This window comes from Ptychodera flava, chromosome 14 (genome assembly GCF_041260155.1).
Source record: "Ptychodera flava strain L36383 chromosome 14, AS_Pfla_20210202, whole genome shotgun sequence".
NCBI lineage: Eukaryota > Metazoa > Hemichordata > Enteropneusta > Ptychoderidae > Ptychodera > Ptychodera flava.
In genome coordinates this window covers 35,579,056-35,598,467 of record NC_091941.1, presented here as the reverse complement: position 1 = coordinate 35,598,467, position 19,412 = coordinate 35,579,056, and the positions used below count along the sequence as shown (strand labels likewise).

The 19,412-nt window shown below is 37.3% G+C and overlaps 2 protein-coding genes across 2 annotated transcripts in view; one reads left to right on the top strand and one right to left on the bottom strand.

The window, feature by feature from the left end:
- Positions 1–19,412, top strand: part of LOC139150294 (uncharacterized) — a 59,330-nt gene that overhangs the window by 12,178 nt on the left and 27,740 nt on the right. Inside the window, exons 2-3 of the mRNA XM_070722582.1 lie at positions 11,398–11,553; positions 11,730–11,984. Coding sequence (XP_070578683.1) covers positions 11,398–11,553; positions 11,730–11,984 — 411 coding nt within the window. The remainder of the gene's footprint in view (positions 1–11,397; positions 11,554–11,729; positions 11,985–19,412) is intronic.
- On the bottom strand, positions 9,536–11,261 carry LOC139150295 (uncharacterized). Its single transcript, XM_070722583.1, has 4 exons — positions 10,997–11,261; positions 10,598–10,753; positions 10,131–10,288; positions 9,536–10,002 (listed from the first exon to the last, which is right to left on the bottom strand). Exons 1-3 carry the CDS (start codon positions 11,213–11,215, stop codon positions 10,238–10,240), a joined length of 426 nt encoding a protein of 141 aa, XP_070578684.1. The 5' UTR covers positions 11,216–11,261; the 3' UTR covers positions 9,536–10,002; positions 10,131–10,237.

The window sequence follows — 19,412 nt, the reverse complement described above, 5'->3', positions numbered from 1 at the left end:
GGACTGTGGTTATATGAGTCCGTACCAGCTAAGTCAACGGTAATAATGTTGTAGAAAATTGCAAGTGATTTCATCGGCGAACTGATTTTGCTTATAATTCCGTTTTATTTGTCAGTGAAAAGATCTGACTTGATGTTTCCGAGGTACCCGAATTGGCGTACTATCTTACCGAGGCGCGAAGGCCAAGCTTGTCTGTCCAGTGTCCGTTTTTAAAATTATCTGAGCGCTCACGCATGCACTGTGTTCAGAGAAGTATTACACAGTGGGACTAAACTGGTCACTAAAACGCTGGATATTCATTCTCTGTGTGGAACAAAAAACTAAATAATTAAATTTAACAACCGACATGTCATTATGTTGAAAAATCCAGTTCCGAAAATGAGCAATATCGCGGAAGTATTGATACCGTCATCAACTACGCAACCTGTCAGATCGGGCATTTATAGAAGCAAACATGGCTGCTACGCTCAGAAGTAAGCTTATTAGCTCATGGATGTAAATCTATTTTTTACATCCATGATTAGCTTGTGTCTACCGGTATTTCGTTGCCGCTACGCAAGACGCAGCAGTGTAAAATACAATTATGGGCTTCGGCAAACGGAGGCAGGTGTATGATCGTGCTGCCGTAAGGTGACTCTATCCGACCGGGGAAAGATTACGAGATACGACAGTTTTAATATTACAATCGAGGTACACCTCTATTATATTACGAAGCACCGCTGCGTCTCTCTCCATGTGTTCGTGAAGGGACGGTATGTCAATATTAGTTCAAAGTAAAGAAATTCTGGTGTGAGAAAGTCATGTCGATGCGATGTGCAGTGATGTTTTTAAAGGCCTATACTGAGCAAGCTCCAGAAATAAATCTAAGATTAATTGCGCCCCTGAAGTATGTACGATTGCGTCGTTGTGTGCATTGTTACGTTGTACATGATTTTTGTGTATTCGTTTCGGGAATTATCAAAGTCGGGAATGGAATATGCATGGTCATGAATGTCCGAGGCAGCTCATGAATGTGCACTTATAAAAGTACATGAACATTTGTTCTCCCAATCACATGAAGGCGCGACTTTGCACAATTTTTAAATATCGGATATTTACAATCTAGTACCAAAGTTTGACATATCGACGTTTTCGGGACTGCGGTGAGATTTCACCACCTCACAGTTCTGGCCTAACCCGACTTCCAAAGACTGACTCTAGCTTCGATACTAGACGATACTAGATTCTGTCAAATCGCAAGTAAATATCCGATATATATATATATCGGAGATTTAAGCCCTTTATAGATCTAGCTAAGCCAATCTAACTTCGATATTGTATAGTCTAGTAGCCGTAAATATAGGATATCATATAAAAGTGCAATGTCGCGGTGTCCTCCCCAATCAATCTAATTGTTTAACAGCATGTACAATACTGCATTACCAGTAGAATTACGACATTGTCTTCGCTGTAACGTTTGCCGACAGTGACAAGGATAAGTTATCTCCGTCCGAGTGTAAGAGCACTATGTCATTGTCACGTACTGTAAAGTGACAATGACATGATACATGTCAAGCAACTGACAAGGCAACCTTTTCAGAATACATTCTTCTACAAAATTCAGAGTGTGTTGCGTCACCACTGAAAGCGTTGTTGACAGCCAACACGAGATTACATATCCATCGAAATTGCCTTGGTTAAAATCGAACAGCAAAGTGGCGTAAAACCTACCTATGGTTGATTCCGCCAAAGGTAAATTTCGTTAACGTTCACATTACAGTGAAATGCTTCTGTCATGATCTCACTCTTTTGGTGAGTCATTTTTAGCGGATTCATTTTAGAAGAAATATTTATCACTGCAGTTATTTTCGAAATTACTTTAATCACGGTCCTCCACACGTTTTGGAGGGACCGTGCTTTAATCGACAATATTGCCACTTTTATGACAACGTTATGTGATCAAGGTCATGCAGAGTCCAAAGGTCATGGGGGCCATGCTTTTGCAATGACGATGCGATCTACACTTTCTCGATAATTTCGCGGGTTATTTATCTTACTTCTCGCCAATGTTTTCGACCTAATACGGTCCCTCCACGTGGAGGGACCGTGGACCTAACCATATGACATGCATTGCATTTTACAACTATCGCGTTATTTTACTCGAATGAGAATGAAATCGTTGGGTTTTTAACAATACCGTAGCCGCTACGTGCTACCTCTCTCCATATGGTGCGGAATAAATGTGACTGTGAGACCGTATTTAGTATCGATTCGGCCCCTTGACAATCATCTGCTCGGCAATTAAGCCGCGAACGAGTAACAACTTACAACTGCGTAGATATGGGTTTTTTTTTTCGTAAAACGAACTCATCAACTAATCACTCCGTTTTATTGTGTGGTGTTTATCTAAGGCATAACGCAACTTCGGAATGATTATAAAGAAAGGAAAGACGAAAAATACAAGATCTGGGTTTTCGTAATTGATTTTATTCCCATGATAGCTGTTATTTCTTGGTCTTTTCATTAGGCCCTATATGCCTGTGTAAAAAGGACGAAAGTGGTTAAAACAATAATACAGTGATCGAATAATAATGTATTTAGTAAAAGTTTGTTGCCAGACTTCGAACTCGCATTTGTTATTTCATTCAGAATTAACAACGCAACTCTGAAATTGCCGAGCCATTCCCTCTATGTTTGGAAGTTCCCTTTTAAACATTTCGTTGGTATTGCAATCAATGATAAAGAAGACGTAAAATGTCGTTTGCGGACATGACATGCTCATCGAAATTGCAGGAAAGCTGGGTAAAGCCTGCCTATGGTTGATTTCCGCCAGAGCAGAGGTAAATTTCGATTGGATTCAAACATGAATTCCATTTATACCTGTCCGGTTATTGTACTCAAATGGGAATTAAATCGTTACGTTTTTAACAATAGCTGATACATGTAACCTCTCCGAACGGTGCGGGATAAACGTGAGACCGTATTTAGTATCGATTCGGCCCCTTGACCATCATCTGCTTGACATCTATGCCACGAACGAGAAACACTTACAACTGCGTAGACATGAGTTTTTCGTAACAACGTACTCATCAACTAATCACTCTGTTTTATTGTGTAGCGTTCATCTAACGCATGACGCACCTCAGAACATCATGAAAAAAGGAAAAGACGAAAAATAAAAGATCTGGGTTTTCGTAGTAAATTTTATTTCCTATGCGAGCTGTCGTTTCTGTGTGTTTTTTAATCCTATGCCTATGTAAAAAGGACGCAAGGGTGAAACAGAATACAGTAATCGGGCAATAATACATATGCATACAGTGTAATAAAACAGATTGTTGCCAAACTGAAAGCTCGCAGATACATGAATGAACAGTGTTTCTGTTCATTTTGTCAACAATACCACAACTGTACATGCTACTTCCGGTATTAGCAATTACTTCGTGGCATCGGGCCAGACCATTCGATAATGATTTTCTCGTGGACATGCACAGTGAACAACGCATGGTCAACTCGATAATGATAATGCAATGAGTTTAGCTGGGCAGTTTTGGAGCAACAACATATAATCAATCGTTCTTTTCTCCAAATGTTTGCACTATTAAACATTGACTGGGCAAAAAGTTGCTACATTTTATGATAGTAGACGAAAGGAATTGGAGCGTCAAGAACGTGACAAAAACGCGAGGTAATAGGAGTATTGTATGTACATTACGAAGGGCATTTTTGACATTCTTTCCGCGTCTCGGATGCGTCTTGAACGCGTCTAAATGCTATCAAAAACCAGCCGAGTCTGAATGCAAGTTTTGCTGTATACTGTATATTACCGTACACTTACAAAGAGTACAAAGGAAAAAAATGCAAGAAATGCTTTCAGGTACCCAACTTTGCCGAGATCGCTATGGTGAAAACTTGTGATCGTGATCCTAAACTCAGAGGGCGGGGCAAAAGCAAACCTTCACAAAAGGTCTGTGCGGCAACCAACTTGGGGTCATTAACACCTCGTCAATTGCCGCAATACCGCACGTTCTTTTGTTGTACATGTCGCAACTGCTGCGGGAACTATTGTTCACTTACCGCATTTACCGCAATCGAGGACAAAGAAAATCAACAGCTAACAAAAGAGGTGTTACCGCGAAGTTACCGCACCAGCAGGTAGGCCAACAGCGCGGTAAAAGCTACAAGTTATGTGATTCTGGTACTGTACATTGCCCAAAAAAGACAAATATTGAAATTTCACCACATCAATACACATCCAATCACTTTGGACATGCTGCTACAGAGAAATAGAGGTTTTGATCAAAAAAGGGCAATAATTGCTCTAAAAACATAAATATGCAAATTTCACTATATTTTGCTAACAGCTTCTCAACTTAATTGTCAAAATCAATTGTAAATCATGAGATATGCATGATGTTTGGTAGGGTGAATGTAGGGAACCAAAATAGTCAATTTTCAAAACAATAGGAAGCTACTGAGGAGCAAGAAGACCATGTTTCAGAGGAAGATGTGTAATCTGAAAAAAATGCTCCCCAAGTGCCACCAAATAACACCATTTTAATCTCTATTTTTCAAAAGCTCCAACGGCAGGACCTCCCCCCTGCAAAAATACTCCCCAAGTGCCACCAAATAACACCATTTTAATCTCTGTTTTTCAAAAGCTCCAACGGCAGGAGGGGGCACCCCCCTCCTGACCTCCCCCCGCAAAAATACTCCCCAAGTGCCACCAAATAACACCATTTTAATCTCTGTTTTTCAAAAGCTCCAACCGCTTGCGCGGCCGCTTGTGGTGCTTCGCACCACATCTTTGCCCTCTTTATCTTCAGACAGCGACGAACTAAAAAAAATTATAAATCTGAAAATTTACTCTGAAAAAAAAATTTGCACAGCTAAGCTCAATTGGAAAAAAAAAATTCAGAAATTTACAATAGTAAAAAAAAAATTTTCACAATTTCATTGTGACCACCCCCCCTCCCAAGGTCTAATGGTCCATCCCTAACACCACAGAGCCATAACTTATGAACAAATATGTCGTGATTGATGGTGTCAAAAGTTTTCTTAAAATCAATGAAAATGCCAAATGTTAGATAGCCATTATAAACAGTCACTGATGTCGAAGAGCAGGTTAAAGGGACATAAGCTGTACAAATATTGTGGCAAGTTTTTCAGTATTCTGCTTCTGTATATCAACTACCGTGTCTGACCCTAATCCGTTTGTCATGCTGAAATTTTGAGTATTCTCTTTGTTAACACAGCTTGTATGTGTGCAGTGATCATTGTTTATTGTTTACAAGTGAATTATAGTCCAGACTTGAATACAATTTTCAACAATAACATTAACAATGTACATTATACTCATATACTAGGCTGTGTTGATATGCTAAATACTTGGCATTACAGTTTGGGTATTCAATGCAGAAAGTGTAGGGAAACCACAAAAACAAAAGTTTTGAAAAATAGCCAAAAGAGACTGCTTATGGAGCTTTAACAAGGGCTAATTTTGAGTTATATTCTTTACGGAACTCATACTGTGTGTCAATAAGAATGTGTTTTGCTTCAAGGTACTGGGTCAACTGCTTTTGACAATGATTTCAAAAATATTACTGAAATTAGAGAGGATTGACTTGGGTCTGTAGTTACCAACATCTTCAGAAGACCTTTTTAGCTTCCATACATACACATGCATACATGCAAATGGGTGGTATTGTCATAAGGTGGCAAAATGGCATCTCTCTGTGTGTATGTGTATGTATGTATGTATGTCTGTTAGTCTGTCCAGATCAAAAACTCCTAAACCACAATGGCTGCCATGTCAGGATTTGGTGTACAGGAGCACCTAGGGGTGGAGATGTGAATTTGTTCAAATCGACATGTCAGTGCCTAAAATACTGGTATGCAATGAGGGGGGGGGGGAAAGGAAAAATCCTGCACATGGCTAAAACTCAGTAAGCATTGGTCAGATTTGGTTGAAACTTAGAATGCAGATTCCTTTAGGTATTCTAAATTATGTGTGCAATACACCCTTCCTGAGATACAATAAAGCGAGCGGTTGCGTCGTCTGAGGGCGCTTTGGCGGTGGAGCTTGACATCGATGATATGTCCATCAGCAAAGAGAAGATGACCATTATCCTTACGAAATTGAGCCATTCTTCCTCTCATCCACTGACAAACATCCCATAGGTATATCATTACGTCAGTGATGACTATCGGTGGGAGGGAACAAAGGTTACTATCCCAGTTTCTTATCTGGGCTGGGTCTGGCAAAGTTATCTGACGATTTCGAGCGTCGACCACAGTGCGTCTTCTTTTACTGGAAATCTCACGATCGTCCGGCTCGATCGGTCGAATGTCCAACTCGATCGCCAACTCCACTAACTGTACAAGCTCGTCCTTCCTTGCATTGTTACATGTAATCCCTCTCGATGCCAAAAAGTCTCGCAGTTCAGGAACTCGCATTGTTCTTATATTGTCCATTGTGCTCGCCATTGTCCGCAATGCAGTGGATGGGCCCCACCCCATAACCGGAAGTGCGTTGATCCCAATGCATACGCCCTCGCGCGGCAAAATTGCTTATCCTTTCGTACATGTTGGAATTTCAGGAAGGGTGTATTAGGGTAAAATTTGCATGTTTGTATCTTTAGGGTATTTTTTGTCCGTTTTTAGTAAAAAAATTGTTCTCTGAAGTGGCTCATCTGATCGCTCTGAAAGTTAATATTCATGTTCCTCAGGATGACAGTCAAGTTTGTACAAATAGTATTGATATTATCATATTTGTAATTTTGGGGCAATTTCCCCAAGTTTTGGTCAAAAATTTTTTTAATCCAAAAAATGCTGATCTTATAGCTTTAATATTCGGTATACAGGTATCTAAGATTTGTCTTGATATAATATATTGAAGTCAGGTTGAAACTGGTAATTCTTTCTGTTTTTGGGCAATTTTTGCCTCTTTTGGTCAAAAAAATTTTCTCCTAAAACTACTGATCTGGTAGCTTTGATATTTGGTGTATAGGTTCTGAGGGTTTATGATAATATGGAAATTAGGATGAAATCTACAATTTGAATTGAGGTGGGGGGGGGGCAACTTTTGAGCTCATATTTGGTATGTATTTAAATACCGAAAAGAGCTTATATGGTGAGTCGGTGGCGTCTGTATGTCTGTATGTATGTACCGCTATGTGTGTATGTATGTATGTATGGATGTATGTCCGTCACACACAAAGGCGCCCATACCGCCAAAGCTACCATCTCAGTATTTGGTGTACAGTAGATGCAGGGGTTGAGATGCGATGTTGTTCAAATGAACATGTCAGTGTCAAAAATATGCAAATGAGGTAAGAAAAAGGGGAAATCCTGCAAATGTGCAGGAGAGGTGGCATGCCAATGACTGAAACAGAGTACTCCACTGACCTTTAGTCATTTCCTGTCATTGTTTAACTGTTACATGTTAACAGACCTACTCAAACTAAGAAGGACTAGCTGTGTTGAAACATTCTCTGCTATGCATGTTGCTGAAATTGACCTCCAGTACTTAAAGTTTCAGTCCTTATTTACTTTTGTCATTCTTGTTTTTCTGGTTTAAATATTTCTTGTTGTTTTCCTGGTTGTACTGTGCAGAAATCATTGTCATATCATCAACGTAGAATTTTCCTGCACTGAACAGATAGAAACAACACTTATTGTTGATCTTTGGTACCCATACTGGTATGTACCAATTCTGATCAAATGTGAGTGACACCGCATAATTGCGGTATTTTTTCATTTTCGGTCAAAATATTTTTCTCTAAATTTACCAGTCCGATGGCTTTGATATTTAGTTTCAGGTTCACAGGGTTTATATTAATATGATATATTCAATTTAAGTTGAAATCTGGAATTTTGAATTTTGGGGGCAGTTTTTGCCATTTTTGGTCAAAAATTTGTTTCTCAAAAACCACTTGTCTGATAGCTTAGATGTTTCATAGACATGTTCTTACAGATGAATTCAATTAAATATGTTCAAATTATGCTAAAACCGTTAATTACCGTAGGTATTTTGGCAGCTATTTTTTCCATTTTGGCCAGGCCAACCTTAAGCAGGCTTGCAAAGATTCCTTTTTCATCAACACATGCGTCACAAAAAGTTATTCTCTACATAACATAAACCAAGCTCTATCAACTGCAAGGTTGTTTATTTTAAATTTTCAGAGAAATATCTAAAATGTTGTGTTTTGGTAGAGTTTTTTGCTCCCATATATGCATATGTATATATGCAAATGGGGGTATTCTTATAAGGTGGCAAAATGGTGTCTGTGTGTATGTATATACATACATACCAGTATGTATGTTTATGGATGTATGTCCGTTAAGATCAAAAACATGAAAACTGCAACACCCAAAATCTTCAGATTTGGTACTGTGGGGCATCTAGGTTGGAGATGTGTATTTATTCAAATCAAGATAATTGTGTGAAAATATGCAAATGAGATACAAAAAAGGGAAAATCTGTGAAGATGCTGCAACTCAAGAAACATTGGGCAGAATGTGTTCATATTTTGTGTGTAGGTATGTAGCATCAATCCTTTGCAAAACTGTCAATTTTACAGGGATATCTTTCATTTTGTGTTTATTTTTTTGGTAATTTAATACCTACTGGAACTAAGAGTATATAGTGTGGTGATTTAGTAAGCATTTGATATGGTAAACTGTATTTGGTGTTGAAATGCGGTAAATGAGAAAACATAGCCGAGTTGATTTTAGCAGGTTTGGTTTCCAACAAATATATATTCCAAAATTTGTTCAATGTTGAAGAGTATCAAGGTTGTTAATAGTTGACACACTTCCTGCCATCTGGTCATTGTATATCTCATGCAAAGATGGTCAATACAAAGGGGAGGACCATTTGGTATCCTGGTGGGAGGGGTACTGGCAGATTTTGAAAAAATTCCAAACAAATGTCAAAAAAAAATCTACCAGAGAAGGTTTGACAAAAAGAAAAGTTGGGAGAGTGGGATAAAAGAATGTACAATGGATCGGATAAAAAATATAATGTACCTCATCAATCTTCCAGACACCCCCCCCAAATATGAAATGGTCCACCCCTGATGCAATTTTGCTCTCAATTAACCATGCAGTGTATATAGCAGATCTGTCTGTCAAAATCACATTGCTGGCTACCTAGGAGAGGAATTGTTGGTACTCTTACCCAGAATTTCATTAATTATATTCCACACTCTATTCGTGTTACCTTTGGCCAATCCAAATTTATTAATATAATAACCTTTTTTGGCCACTTCAAGAAGTTTTGTGAGAATATTTCAATACATCTTGTTCTTTGTTTTGTAAAGAGCATTGTGAGAGGTTTTTTTTGTTCTCCAATGATAAAAATTTAAATTAAGTGGGGGGCTAATTTACATAATCATTTGCATAACATTTACATGGTCATTTACGTAAAATTTACATATTTTGACCTAATATACCAGATAACAATATTCTGAATAAGTTGTGTTTTTAAAACTCTGTTCAAAAATCCAAATGTAACAAATCTTATCAAAATATTTTTCACAAATGCAAAAGTGTCTTCTATAATAAGTTAAATTTTGAAATTAAGTATTGTAATAAATTATGCTCTTGATGGCTGCAATCCATGTCAAAAAATGATGTTGAAAAGTTGAAAGACAAAACAGAAATTGCACATGCTCCTCTAACATAGCATTTGAAAAGTTAAAAGACAATTCAAGATACAAAACAGAAATTGCACAAACTCCTCTTACATGGAAATGAAAAAGTTGTTAGTAAGCCAAATCCAAATATCATCAAACATCATCACTTGCCACACTTTTACACGACTATTACTTGGAATTCAGACCTCAACATCAATTCTTCTGTTGCGTTGACTGGTCCATCTGGTCACGGCTCTATTGAAGTCAAAATCCTGTGGTGCTGGCCCCTCAATTGACACCATGAGTAGTGAATTCAACACTTTCTGGCTCAGTTGATTTCTGAGTCTTGTCTTTACTCTAGCCAAAGCACTAAAACCCCTCTCACAATCTAGGAAAAAAATGTAAGGTGAAAATAGTAAAGTAAAATTAATATTTGAAGTATATGCTGTCCCTTAATTTTCCTAACAGAATATGCAATTTGAATGAAGAAAAATGAATTAAACTTCAAATAATTACCCGCTGTTGACACAGGAATTGTCATGGACCAACATCTTCAGTGAGTCTTGGAAAGATAAAGTCTCTCTTCTTCTGTGGAGGGTGGGAAGCAAACACTTCCACTCTTCTTAGGTGTCTTCAACATCCACCAGTACACTTTGGTAATGATCTGTCAGAATCTGAAACATAATTTGAAAAGAACATGTTATTGCTTGAATGAAAAGCCTATATGCAACTAATGTTTTCATGAAAGTGTGCACAAAATGAAAAGATTATGAAAATACTAGTACTGTTACTTTATTTTCACTATTTTCGCTTGACTAATTTTTCTGCTAAAATAAAATTCCAGTGAAAATTCTTATTTTCTATTCTGTACACATACAGCAACAAAAAAGAGTGAAAATGAAATCTGAGTCCATAATTTTTTTTTTCAGCAAAAACTAATTCCAGTGAAAATAAAGAATTCTACAGCTTTTGCCAAAACTCACCTCCAGCTCTTCTTGACCGTATGTATCAATGATCTCAGAAAGCTCATCTCCTGGTACTTTCCTTGGGTCAAATATCATGAAGGCCTCAAGTACTGCCACATCTGGGAATCTGGATTTGATGTTGTCACAAATGGCCAGAATAAACTTGTCATGCACCTGTGGAAACAAGGAGAAAACAATTCTTAGTACTATCAGCTGAAGTACAATTTTACAACTGTTTTAACTGCCACTAGATTCAGTCATGTTAGCTTCTGTTGTGATTTTTGTTGTTTGTTTGTTTGGTTTTTTTTTTTGGGGGGGGAGTGATTTTTAATGATACGAGATAGCCAGTATTTGGAGAACTTAACTGAAGACAGCTACAAGAATTTAATTTATATTTGCCTAAATTGTTTTACTTACATCTCTCTTGAATCTGTCGATATTCTCCTGTCCCCCAAAAGATATATCAAAGCCATTGTCATTCAATGAAGTGATGTACTCTACAGTTCCCCTGAAGTGGTCTCCAGGAATCATTAACCTGGCATCAAGTACGGCTAATGTGGTGGCTATCTGGTCTTTCACACGATCAAAATCCAGAGAGGATGACTGAAATGAAATGAAAGCACAGAGAACATACATGATGACATTTACTTTATCTTGGTTTGTTAGTATCTGTTCACTTTTTAAACTGTACCGGCCAGTTCACTCAGTGAAGAACAGCAGCAATTTTTGAATCACTTTGTCAATTAGCAGATTTATTTAAACAATAACAAGAAAGATGTAACTGTACTCTAACTATACTAATATGTTATTTTTTGTAGTTTTCAAGTTTCATGCTGTCGCATCATTGTGTAGCTCACCGACTTGCTTTGGTGGTAGGACACCAGGCAGCAAATGGTGTGCTCTATGTGAAAAGATTTAACGAGATATTGGACAAGAATTCTCCTGTGAGATCAAGTGGTTTAAAAGAAATCCAGGTTAGTAATATTATTCCATATGTTTATTTATGACTTATTTGTTTATGATTATTTATTAGCACTTCTGGCTTTTAAGTAAGTACGTTTTTCACTGTTTGTAACAAAAATTAAATGTACAGAGAAGATTTACTTTAAAAATATCACTAACTTACAAATTTTATTTTTTTTTATTTCAGAAAACAATAGAAAACCCAGTACTCAAACCAAAGCAGGCAAAAGCCGTCCAATGGCTATCTCATGACAGTGCATGCACTACCATCAACCAGATTCTACCTAGTCTGATGATAAGTTTGCAGCGGGAAGCCAGTGAGAGGCATGATCCACAGGCAGCAGGGTTATCCCGATTTGTTGAAGACTGGTGCTTCATTGCTACTCTCAAGATGATGTGCGATGTTTTGCCTCATCTGTCTACCCTTTCACGATCTTTTCAGGTAAGTTTTACTTCTGAAGTTCATCTGTTGTCAGAAATGCTCTACCAAAATAAGAGTTTAACAAGTAAACCTGACTTACCCTTCAAAAAAAGTATAACTTAGAATGTAAATGTTAAAAGCATCAGTGGAGGTGACAGTGTTTAATTAGTCCCCACGGACACGGTCACGGGGCACTTATAGGTTTGGTCATGTCCGTGCGTGCGTGCGTCCGTGTGTGCATGCGTGTGTCCGTGTGTGCGTCTGTCCGTTCACGCAGATATCTCAGACATGCCCAGGTCAATTTCTTTCAAACTTTGCACAAGGATAGTACCTTACCCCATACAGATGCACGTCGATTTGTTTCACAATGCGATCAAATTTGGCCGTGTTAGAGGACTTTTTAGTTTTCACCTCCATAGACTCCCATGTATAAAGGCAGTCTCCATAGACTCCCATGTATAAGGCAGACCATAGACTCCCATGTATAAGGCAGTCCATAGACTCCCATGTATGAGGCCAAGGAAAATATAAATTTAGTTTCTCATCGTATCCATATTGCAAAAAGGATGCAGGGACACAGTTTTTAGTCCCTACGGATGAAGTCCAGGGGGCTTAAAGATTAGGTCATGTCCGTCCGTGAGTCCATCCGTGAGTCCATCCGTTCACGCAGATATCTCAGATATTTTGACAAAATGTCATGTGACCTTGGTGACCTTTGACCTCATATATATATATTTGCCCATAACTCAGTAACCACAAGTGCTACACCCTTCATATATGGTATGATGGGACAGCTTATGACGCCACATATTGAACCTCATTAATTATGCACATATCTAATTTTCAGCAATTCAATAGAGCTAGAGGTCTGAATTTTGGTATATAAAGATAACTTAGTACATTTTTTTTGACAAAATGTCACGTGACCTCGGTGACCTTTGACCTCAAATATACATATTTGTCCATAACTCAGTAACCACAAGTGGTACACCCTTCATATATGGTATGATGGGAGACCTTATGATGATTCATACTGTACCTCATTAATTATGCGTATATTTAATTCTGAGCAAGCCCATAGAGCTGGATGTCTGATTTTTGGTGTATAGGGATAACTATAGGATAGAAATTTTTTTACCAAATGTCATGTGACCTCGATGACCTTTGACCTGAAATATACGTTTATGTCAATAAATACGTAACCACAAGTGCTATGTTCTTTATATCTATACCCTCCAATTCTGATAGGATATTAGACCTTAAGATGGCACATCTTGTACCTCATTATTATGCGCATATGTATTTCTTGGCTGGCCAATACAGTTAGAGGTCCGATCTTTTTTCCTCAATTAGAACCATAATTTAGACATGCCTCATGTGTTTCAAATTGGGAACAACGACATAGACCTATGTGCCCATAGATCTCAACATATACACTCCAATGATACTTCTTAATGACCACATTTCCCTGCCCCATCAAGACTAATACTCCTATTACAAGTTGGGACTATGTCATTGTCAATGACTTGTTTTCATTATGTTGTTTCATTGTTTTTCATCATCAAGTATGTTCTCTGTGCTTTCATTTCATTTCAGATGTTATCCATAAATATTTGTAAGTTCAATCAATGCACAACTTTAATAAAGATAGTTTCAGATGATTTCACAGGGGTCTTCTGGTTTGGTAATGTGGACTGCTTTGTCAACGGCTGTCTTTCTTACGTACCGGTAGATTTTACTATTGTTGATCCAAACGAACTTCCAATGCTTCGCTTTGCATCGCTGATTTGCCTGGTAGAAGAGTTGTTTATTGCTGGAGTTAAGTTCTTGATGATGTAGATCCTGCTGTCATTTGACGATCCTATGTGACAGATAGTTTTGTTCTTCAAGTTTTTCTTCAGTGAGTACATTGTTGTGGATGGTGCTGCAGATAAACTTTACTTTACCAGCTGTTGGTCATTATGGTTTTTGAGATTATCCGTCCAGGCAAGCAGTGAGAAATGTCAACTGCATCATATATGGGCCGTGGAATGAGAAAAGGGCCCTCTCGGCAAATTTGCATAATAATAAAAAAACGCGTTAAAAGTTCCCGCATGAAAACAGCTAATTTCCACTCATGCATTGCGGTGTCTAGTGGAATTTATCCCATATTTTGCCCACTCAGATGACTTGTGGGTAATCATATGACCTCTTAGAACAGGGTAAGTTATCAACGCTGTACTTTAGCTGCCATTTTGAATGTTGTTTACATGTGTGAGCATGGCACAGTCGACGTTGTCATCGTCAGCATTAAGCGTCGTATTTCTCCAATGAGTCTAAAACAGGCAGGTAATATCACCTGAAAATGCGACTCTGTTATTAGTTCTGGACAAAACGCCTGGCGTGCATTATTTCGTAAACATTGCACATAAATATCTTTCTATCGATGAGTGTTGACGGCTGTGTTGAACAGTGCAGACGAATTCAGTATCAGTATGAGTACTGCTGACAGCGGAAATGCCAATGTAGCCATGACATTGAATACCCAGACTCGAAGAAACTATGGTCAACAGTAATATTACAGAGACCGACATTACAAATGATGAAATGGTTGATGAATTTTTCAGTATTAAAGCTCACAGCATTTGTCGTACTCTCTTTGATGTGACGACTTGTTATGATTTCAAGAATCACACGTAGACACGCTGTAGTGTAAGCACACAAAATGTGTAATCCTGTCGCCAGCATGAATTTTAGTCCGGGCTTACAGTCATGTGTTTTACTTAATATAGCTTGACAAATTTTAATGTTTAAACATACTTTTAAAATTAGAATGAGAATAAATATTTGATATAAAGAACAAAGATACTGGAAAACTATCAAAAGAAAAAGCTACTGTCCTTTTTAGAGAGACTTGGTTATATTTTTCTTTGTTTCCCAGTTTTTCTTTAAAATATTGCAGTTGCTGGCAATGTTCAAACCTTTTCAATTATTGTTTGTTTAATTTATTAAGTCTAGTTTTGAAAATGAAAGTCCTGCAGTATGACAGAAATAAAATACATTGTATTCAATATTGAAAACAACATACAATTGCAGGAAAACCTGAATAATTTGCTGTATATAAGCATTTGTAGTCAACATGACTGAAGCCAAACTGACTCATTATATATGTAAATTATGCATAAATATGCAAATTAGGCCTGACCTGACCCTAAAACTTGATCAAATGAAAATTTAAGTGTCACAGTATTATATTTTGATAAAAACTCAAAAAGTGATTTTTTAACCAAGAGGGCCCTTTTCTCATTCCATGGCTCATATTGTGATGTTCATGCCTGCGGCTGCTGCAACTTTTATAACTTTCTCATCAGTATTTTCTTTCTCTGGTATTCTGTAAATTTCAAGATTGTTTCTACAGGTAGACCGTTGAAATTTGTTCAGTTGCATTGTTGTCATTCTGAGTTTATCAGGTTTACCTGATTTTATCAGGTTTGGATTCCAACATATATATTCAAAAGTTTTTTCAAAGTTTTAAGAGTATCAAGGTTGTAAATAGTTCACATACTTCCTGCCATCTACGGTAGTCATTGTATCTCTTATCAAACACACGTGAGTGACTACGTGACCGCAGTGGTGTTGACATAATCAATTAATCCGCTGATACGGACAGCCGATTAGCAAGTTGGCAATGTTTTCAGAGCAATTATAGTGGTGTATACACAAATTGGAGGCGAGATAAGGACTTGTTGGTAATATATAAAGCAGTCTGACGGTGTGGAGTTGAACTCTTTTGAAATATCACAGTCAAAATTAATAAAATTAATAAGGTACACCGTTGCACAAAAAAAGCTCCCTCCCCACCCCAGGGGACTTTTTCTTCCCCCTGTGATTATACTGCAGGAAATATGTCTTATGAGTTATGGCCCTGTACATGACAAAATCGTAACAAAATGGCTGCCACACAGCCATATTTGATCTTACTGTCTAAAAAATCAACATGCATACGTATAACATAAGTCAATGTCCATGTACCAACTTGGTAGAGTTGAGACTTGCCAGAGTTATGGCTCTCAACATGAAAAAAACATGACAAAATGGCCATATTGGATCATATAATGTCCGACCAAGGATATTCATCGCTTTACAAGATGGTCTTCATTCATCGGCGTCGATGTCCATCACTGCACTTAAAGTGTCACACACAATGTGTAGTCTCAGAAGACTCCTGTCCCTGTAGACGCAGTGTCTTCAAACATTTACTGCTGCCAAAATTCCAGTTCCTGTCATGTAAATATGAGGATTTGCATTAGTGTCCAAATTCTGAGTATTATATAACACAAGTTCAGATGATTGTCACTTGTTTTAAGTGATGTAAAAAATATTTTGAGGTAAAGAAAAATAATTACACAAAACAAAATCTCTTGCCTTGGCTGAAGAAACCTGATGCCATGAATATTACTTAAAGCGGCACTTTTCAATCCCAGGTTCTCGCATTAGTGGAGTTCTCCTCCCAGTCAAACACATGGCCAGTACGATGTTTGATTTCTATTACATTAATTACACAAACTGATTTCAATCTTTTGTAACCTTTGCTAATCCTGCAAATAGAGCTTATATAACCGTTTGATTGACAGTCGTGGTTCAAATTGCCAACGGTCATTTATTCCCAGCACCACTCTCGAATTTCCTTAAAAAAAACGTCTTCCAGTCACGTTAGAATTTGAATATAACCACAGGGTTCGATTGGCAGCAGCTTCGTGCTGACCGCTTTGAAGTCTGTCAGCGTTTGTGCGGTCCGAAAAAACTAAAAAGTGGCATTTTCTGGAGCGTGTGCCCTCATGTTGCCTGTTTGGTGTCCACTTACACGGTGAACGCCGCCATAGGTTGGCGCCCTTTTAAAGGGAGGCTCCGCCTTTAAGCCTTTGGACACTCTAAGGCACCACATAACCACTGAAATTTAAATACCAAATCCAGGAATGAGTTCTGTACAAATATGACATGAAATAGACAATAATACATAGAAGTCATATATGTTTCATCTCACTTCCGTAGCAAGATAATAAAAGATTTTAAACTGGAATAGGAAATTTAAGTGTGTGATTTTGCAATTGATAGTGGTATTTTAGGAAAGTGGAGAAAAACATTTTGTAAATATTATTTTTCACATATTTTGAACAAAGCGCACTGATGCATCAAACAATCTTGATGAATAAGTACATTTTCTTATTGCTACATTATTCATTTTGATTGTAGAGGCTGTGCACCAAAATAAATTGCAACAATATACAGTGCTGACAAAAATTAAACCTGCACAATGAAAGATGGCACAAGTTGTAAAAACATGCAAAATAAAAACATTGTCAGAAAATAAACACCATTCTCACCTTTCTCATTTTCTGATCCATGCAAGACCCGCTCTCACGGGTGACTTAACAATTCCACTAATCTGGTATACAGACCAATTGGATTATCCTGGTTATCAGAGTCTGCTTTCACCATCCACATGTTTTTAGTTGATCTGATATGGTTAGATGAAAAGGTTTTCCTCTCCAAAATAACCTACGGGCTACGGCTATGCACTTCACAGACTCAACCATTCCGACTCATTTACCTGTTGGTAAATAAATTAATATTGATAATTAATACTTGAAGACACTATAAAGCATGGAACAACTACATTATTACTTGCAATAAATTGCACGGAAAGCGTTACATTATACACTTGTATGGCTAATAGTTGACAACAATATGTTTTAAGGGACAGTAGCTGTAATTTTGGCTATTTTTTCAGCATTCTGGTTCTAGAAATGTACTACAGTTTCTAATCCTTTTTCCCTGTCATGCTGAAGTGTCCCGTATTCTGCTTGTCAACTCTGTACATGTGTAACGACCATTGTTATTGTTGACAATTTTCAACAGTAAACAATGCATGATTGTACACAAAAAGGTTGCATTGACAAATATACATTTTTTTGGTATTCATTTTGATTCAGTGATTCTCACCAGAAACTGTATTGAAACACAGAACAAAAATACTGAAAAAATAGTTAAAAGTTAAAGCTAATTGACGTATAATTATTGATTACCAGTATTCTAAATATTTATAATTTAAAGAGACCACTAGTATATGCTGCTGACACTCTACAAGATCACAACATAATTTACATAGAATGTTAAATTTCCATTAAGTAGAATGGAAATCCTACATATGCTTGGCTAAATGAAGATATATCTGCCATGGAGACACAAAATTCAACATTAAAATCTACAATTGGGAGAAGTTGCTTTATGACTTACAAATCATGTATGTTATGTAGCAATGTATGGGATTTATGCCTTGTTATGAAATATGTTTTGTTTCCATTTATTGATAAAAAAGATTATGCTTACCCCTACTACTATTCTCTATGTGGCAGAAAGCTGGCTGTACATAGCAGTTCCTGTCCTTCTTCATACATTGCATGATTTCACCCATGTTCCATGCAGTACAGATGATAGCAACATTATGGTTTTTCTTTTGACAATCATGATTAATTGCCTTGACTGCAACAAGAAGCCGTGATATTTCCTCAGTCTGCAGACCATTCCTGTAGTGTGACAGATCATATGGAAAAATTAATTAATGGAACAACTTTAAATTCAAACAAATTCATCAATAACTTGTTCTGAGTTTCTTTTTAACAAAACGTAAAGGGACAAAGTCGTTTATTAATGAATTTTGTTTGATATGAGATACTACCATATTTATATTGTTTGATCTGTTGATAGATACTCGGCCAATGTCTTCTACTTTTAAGAAATTGCGTATTTTTGTAGGATACATTGTTAGAAAATCGGGCTCATTTAAGTTTCACTTATGCCTAAAATGTCAGTTAGTCATTTTTTTAACTGCGCATAAAAGTTAAATGTGAATAAAACTTTTAAGTGTATGTCATGTGGATACGATTGACCGATACTTCTCTTTTTTGAGGATGTGTTGGTCCTGAAAGGATCGTTTTGTTTGGTACCCATGGTACATTTATATGGCTCACTCTGTTTCAACAGAAAATTCTTCCTCTTCAGCAGCCAAATCGACCCCTGGTATAGTGACTGTTACGGCTTCATCCTTATTTTCTGTTTTCATAGCGCAGTTCCTGTCCTTCTTCATACATTGCATGATTTCACCCATGTTCCATGCAGTACAGATGATAGCAACATTATGGTTTTTCTTTTGACAATCATGATTAATTGCCTTGACTGCAGTTCCTGTCCTTCTTCATACATTGCATGATTTCACCCATGCAACAATATACAGTGCTGACAAAAATTATTTACCAACAGGTAAATGAGTCGGAATGGTTGATTCTGTGAAGTGCATAGCCGTAGCCCATAGATTGTTTGGTACCCATGGTACATTTACATGGCTCACTCTGTTTCAACAGAAAATTCTTCCTCTTCAGCAGCCAAATCAACCCCTGGTATAGTGACTGT

Excerpts from the sequence above, each read along its gene's own strand:
- LOC139150295 (XM_070722583.1), bottom strand. The coding sequence starts at position 11,215 with ATGTATGTTCTCTGTGCTTTCATTTCATTTCAGTCATCCTCTCTGGAT. Across the intron at positions 10,754-10,996 it reads TCGACAGATTCAAGAGAGAT|GTGCATGACAAGTTTATTCT; the intron begins GTAAGTAAAACA and ends TTGTTTCCACAG. Across the intron at positions 10,289-10,597 it reads ACGGTCAAGAAGAGCTGGAG|ATTCTGACAGATCATTACCA; the intron begins GTGAGTTTTGGC and ends ATTATGTTTCAG.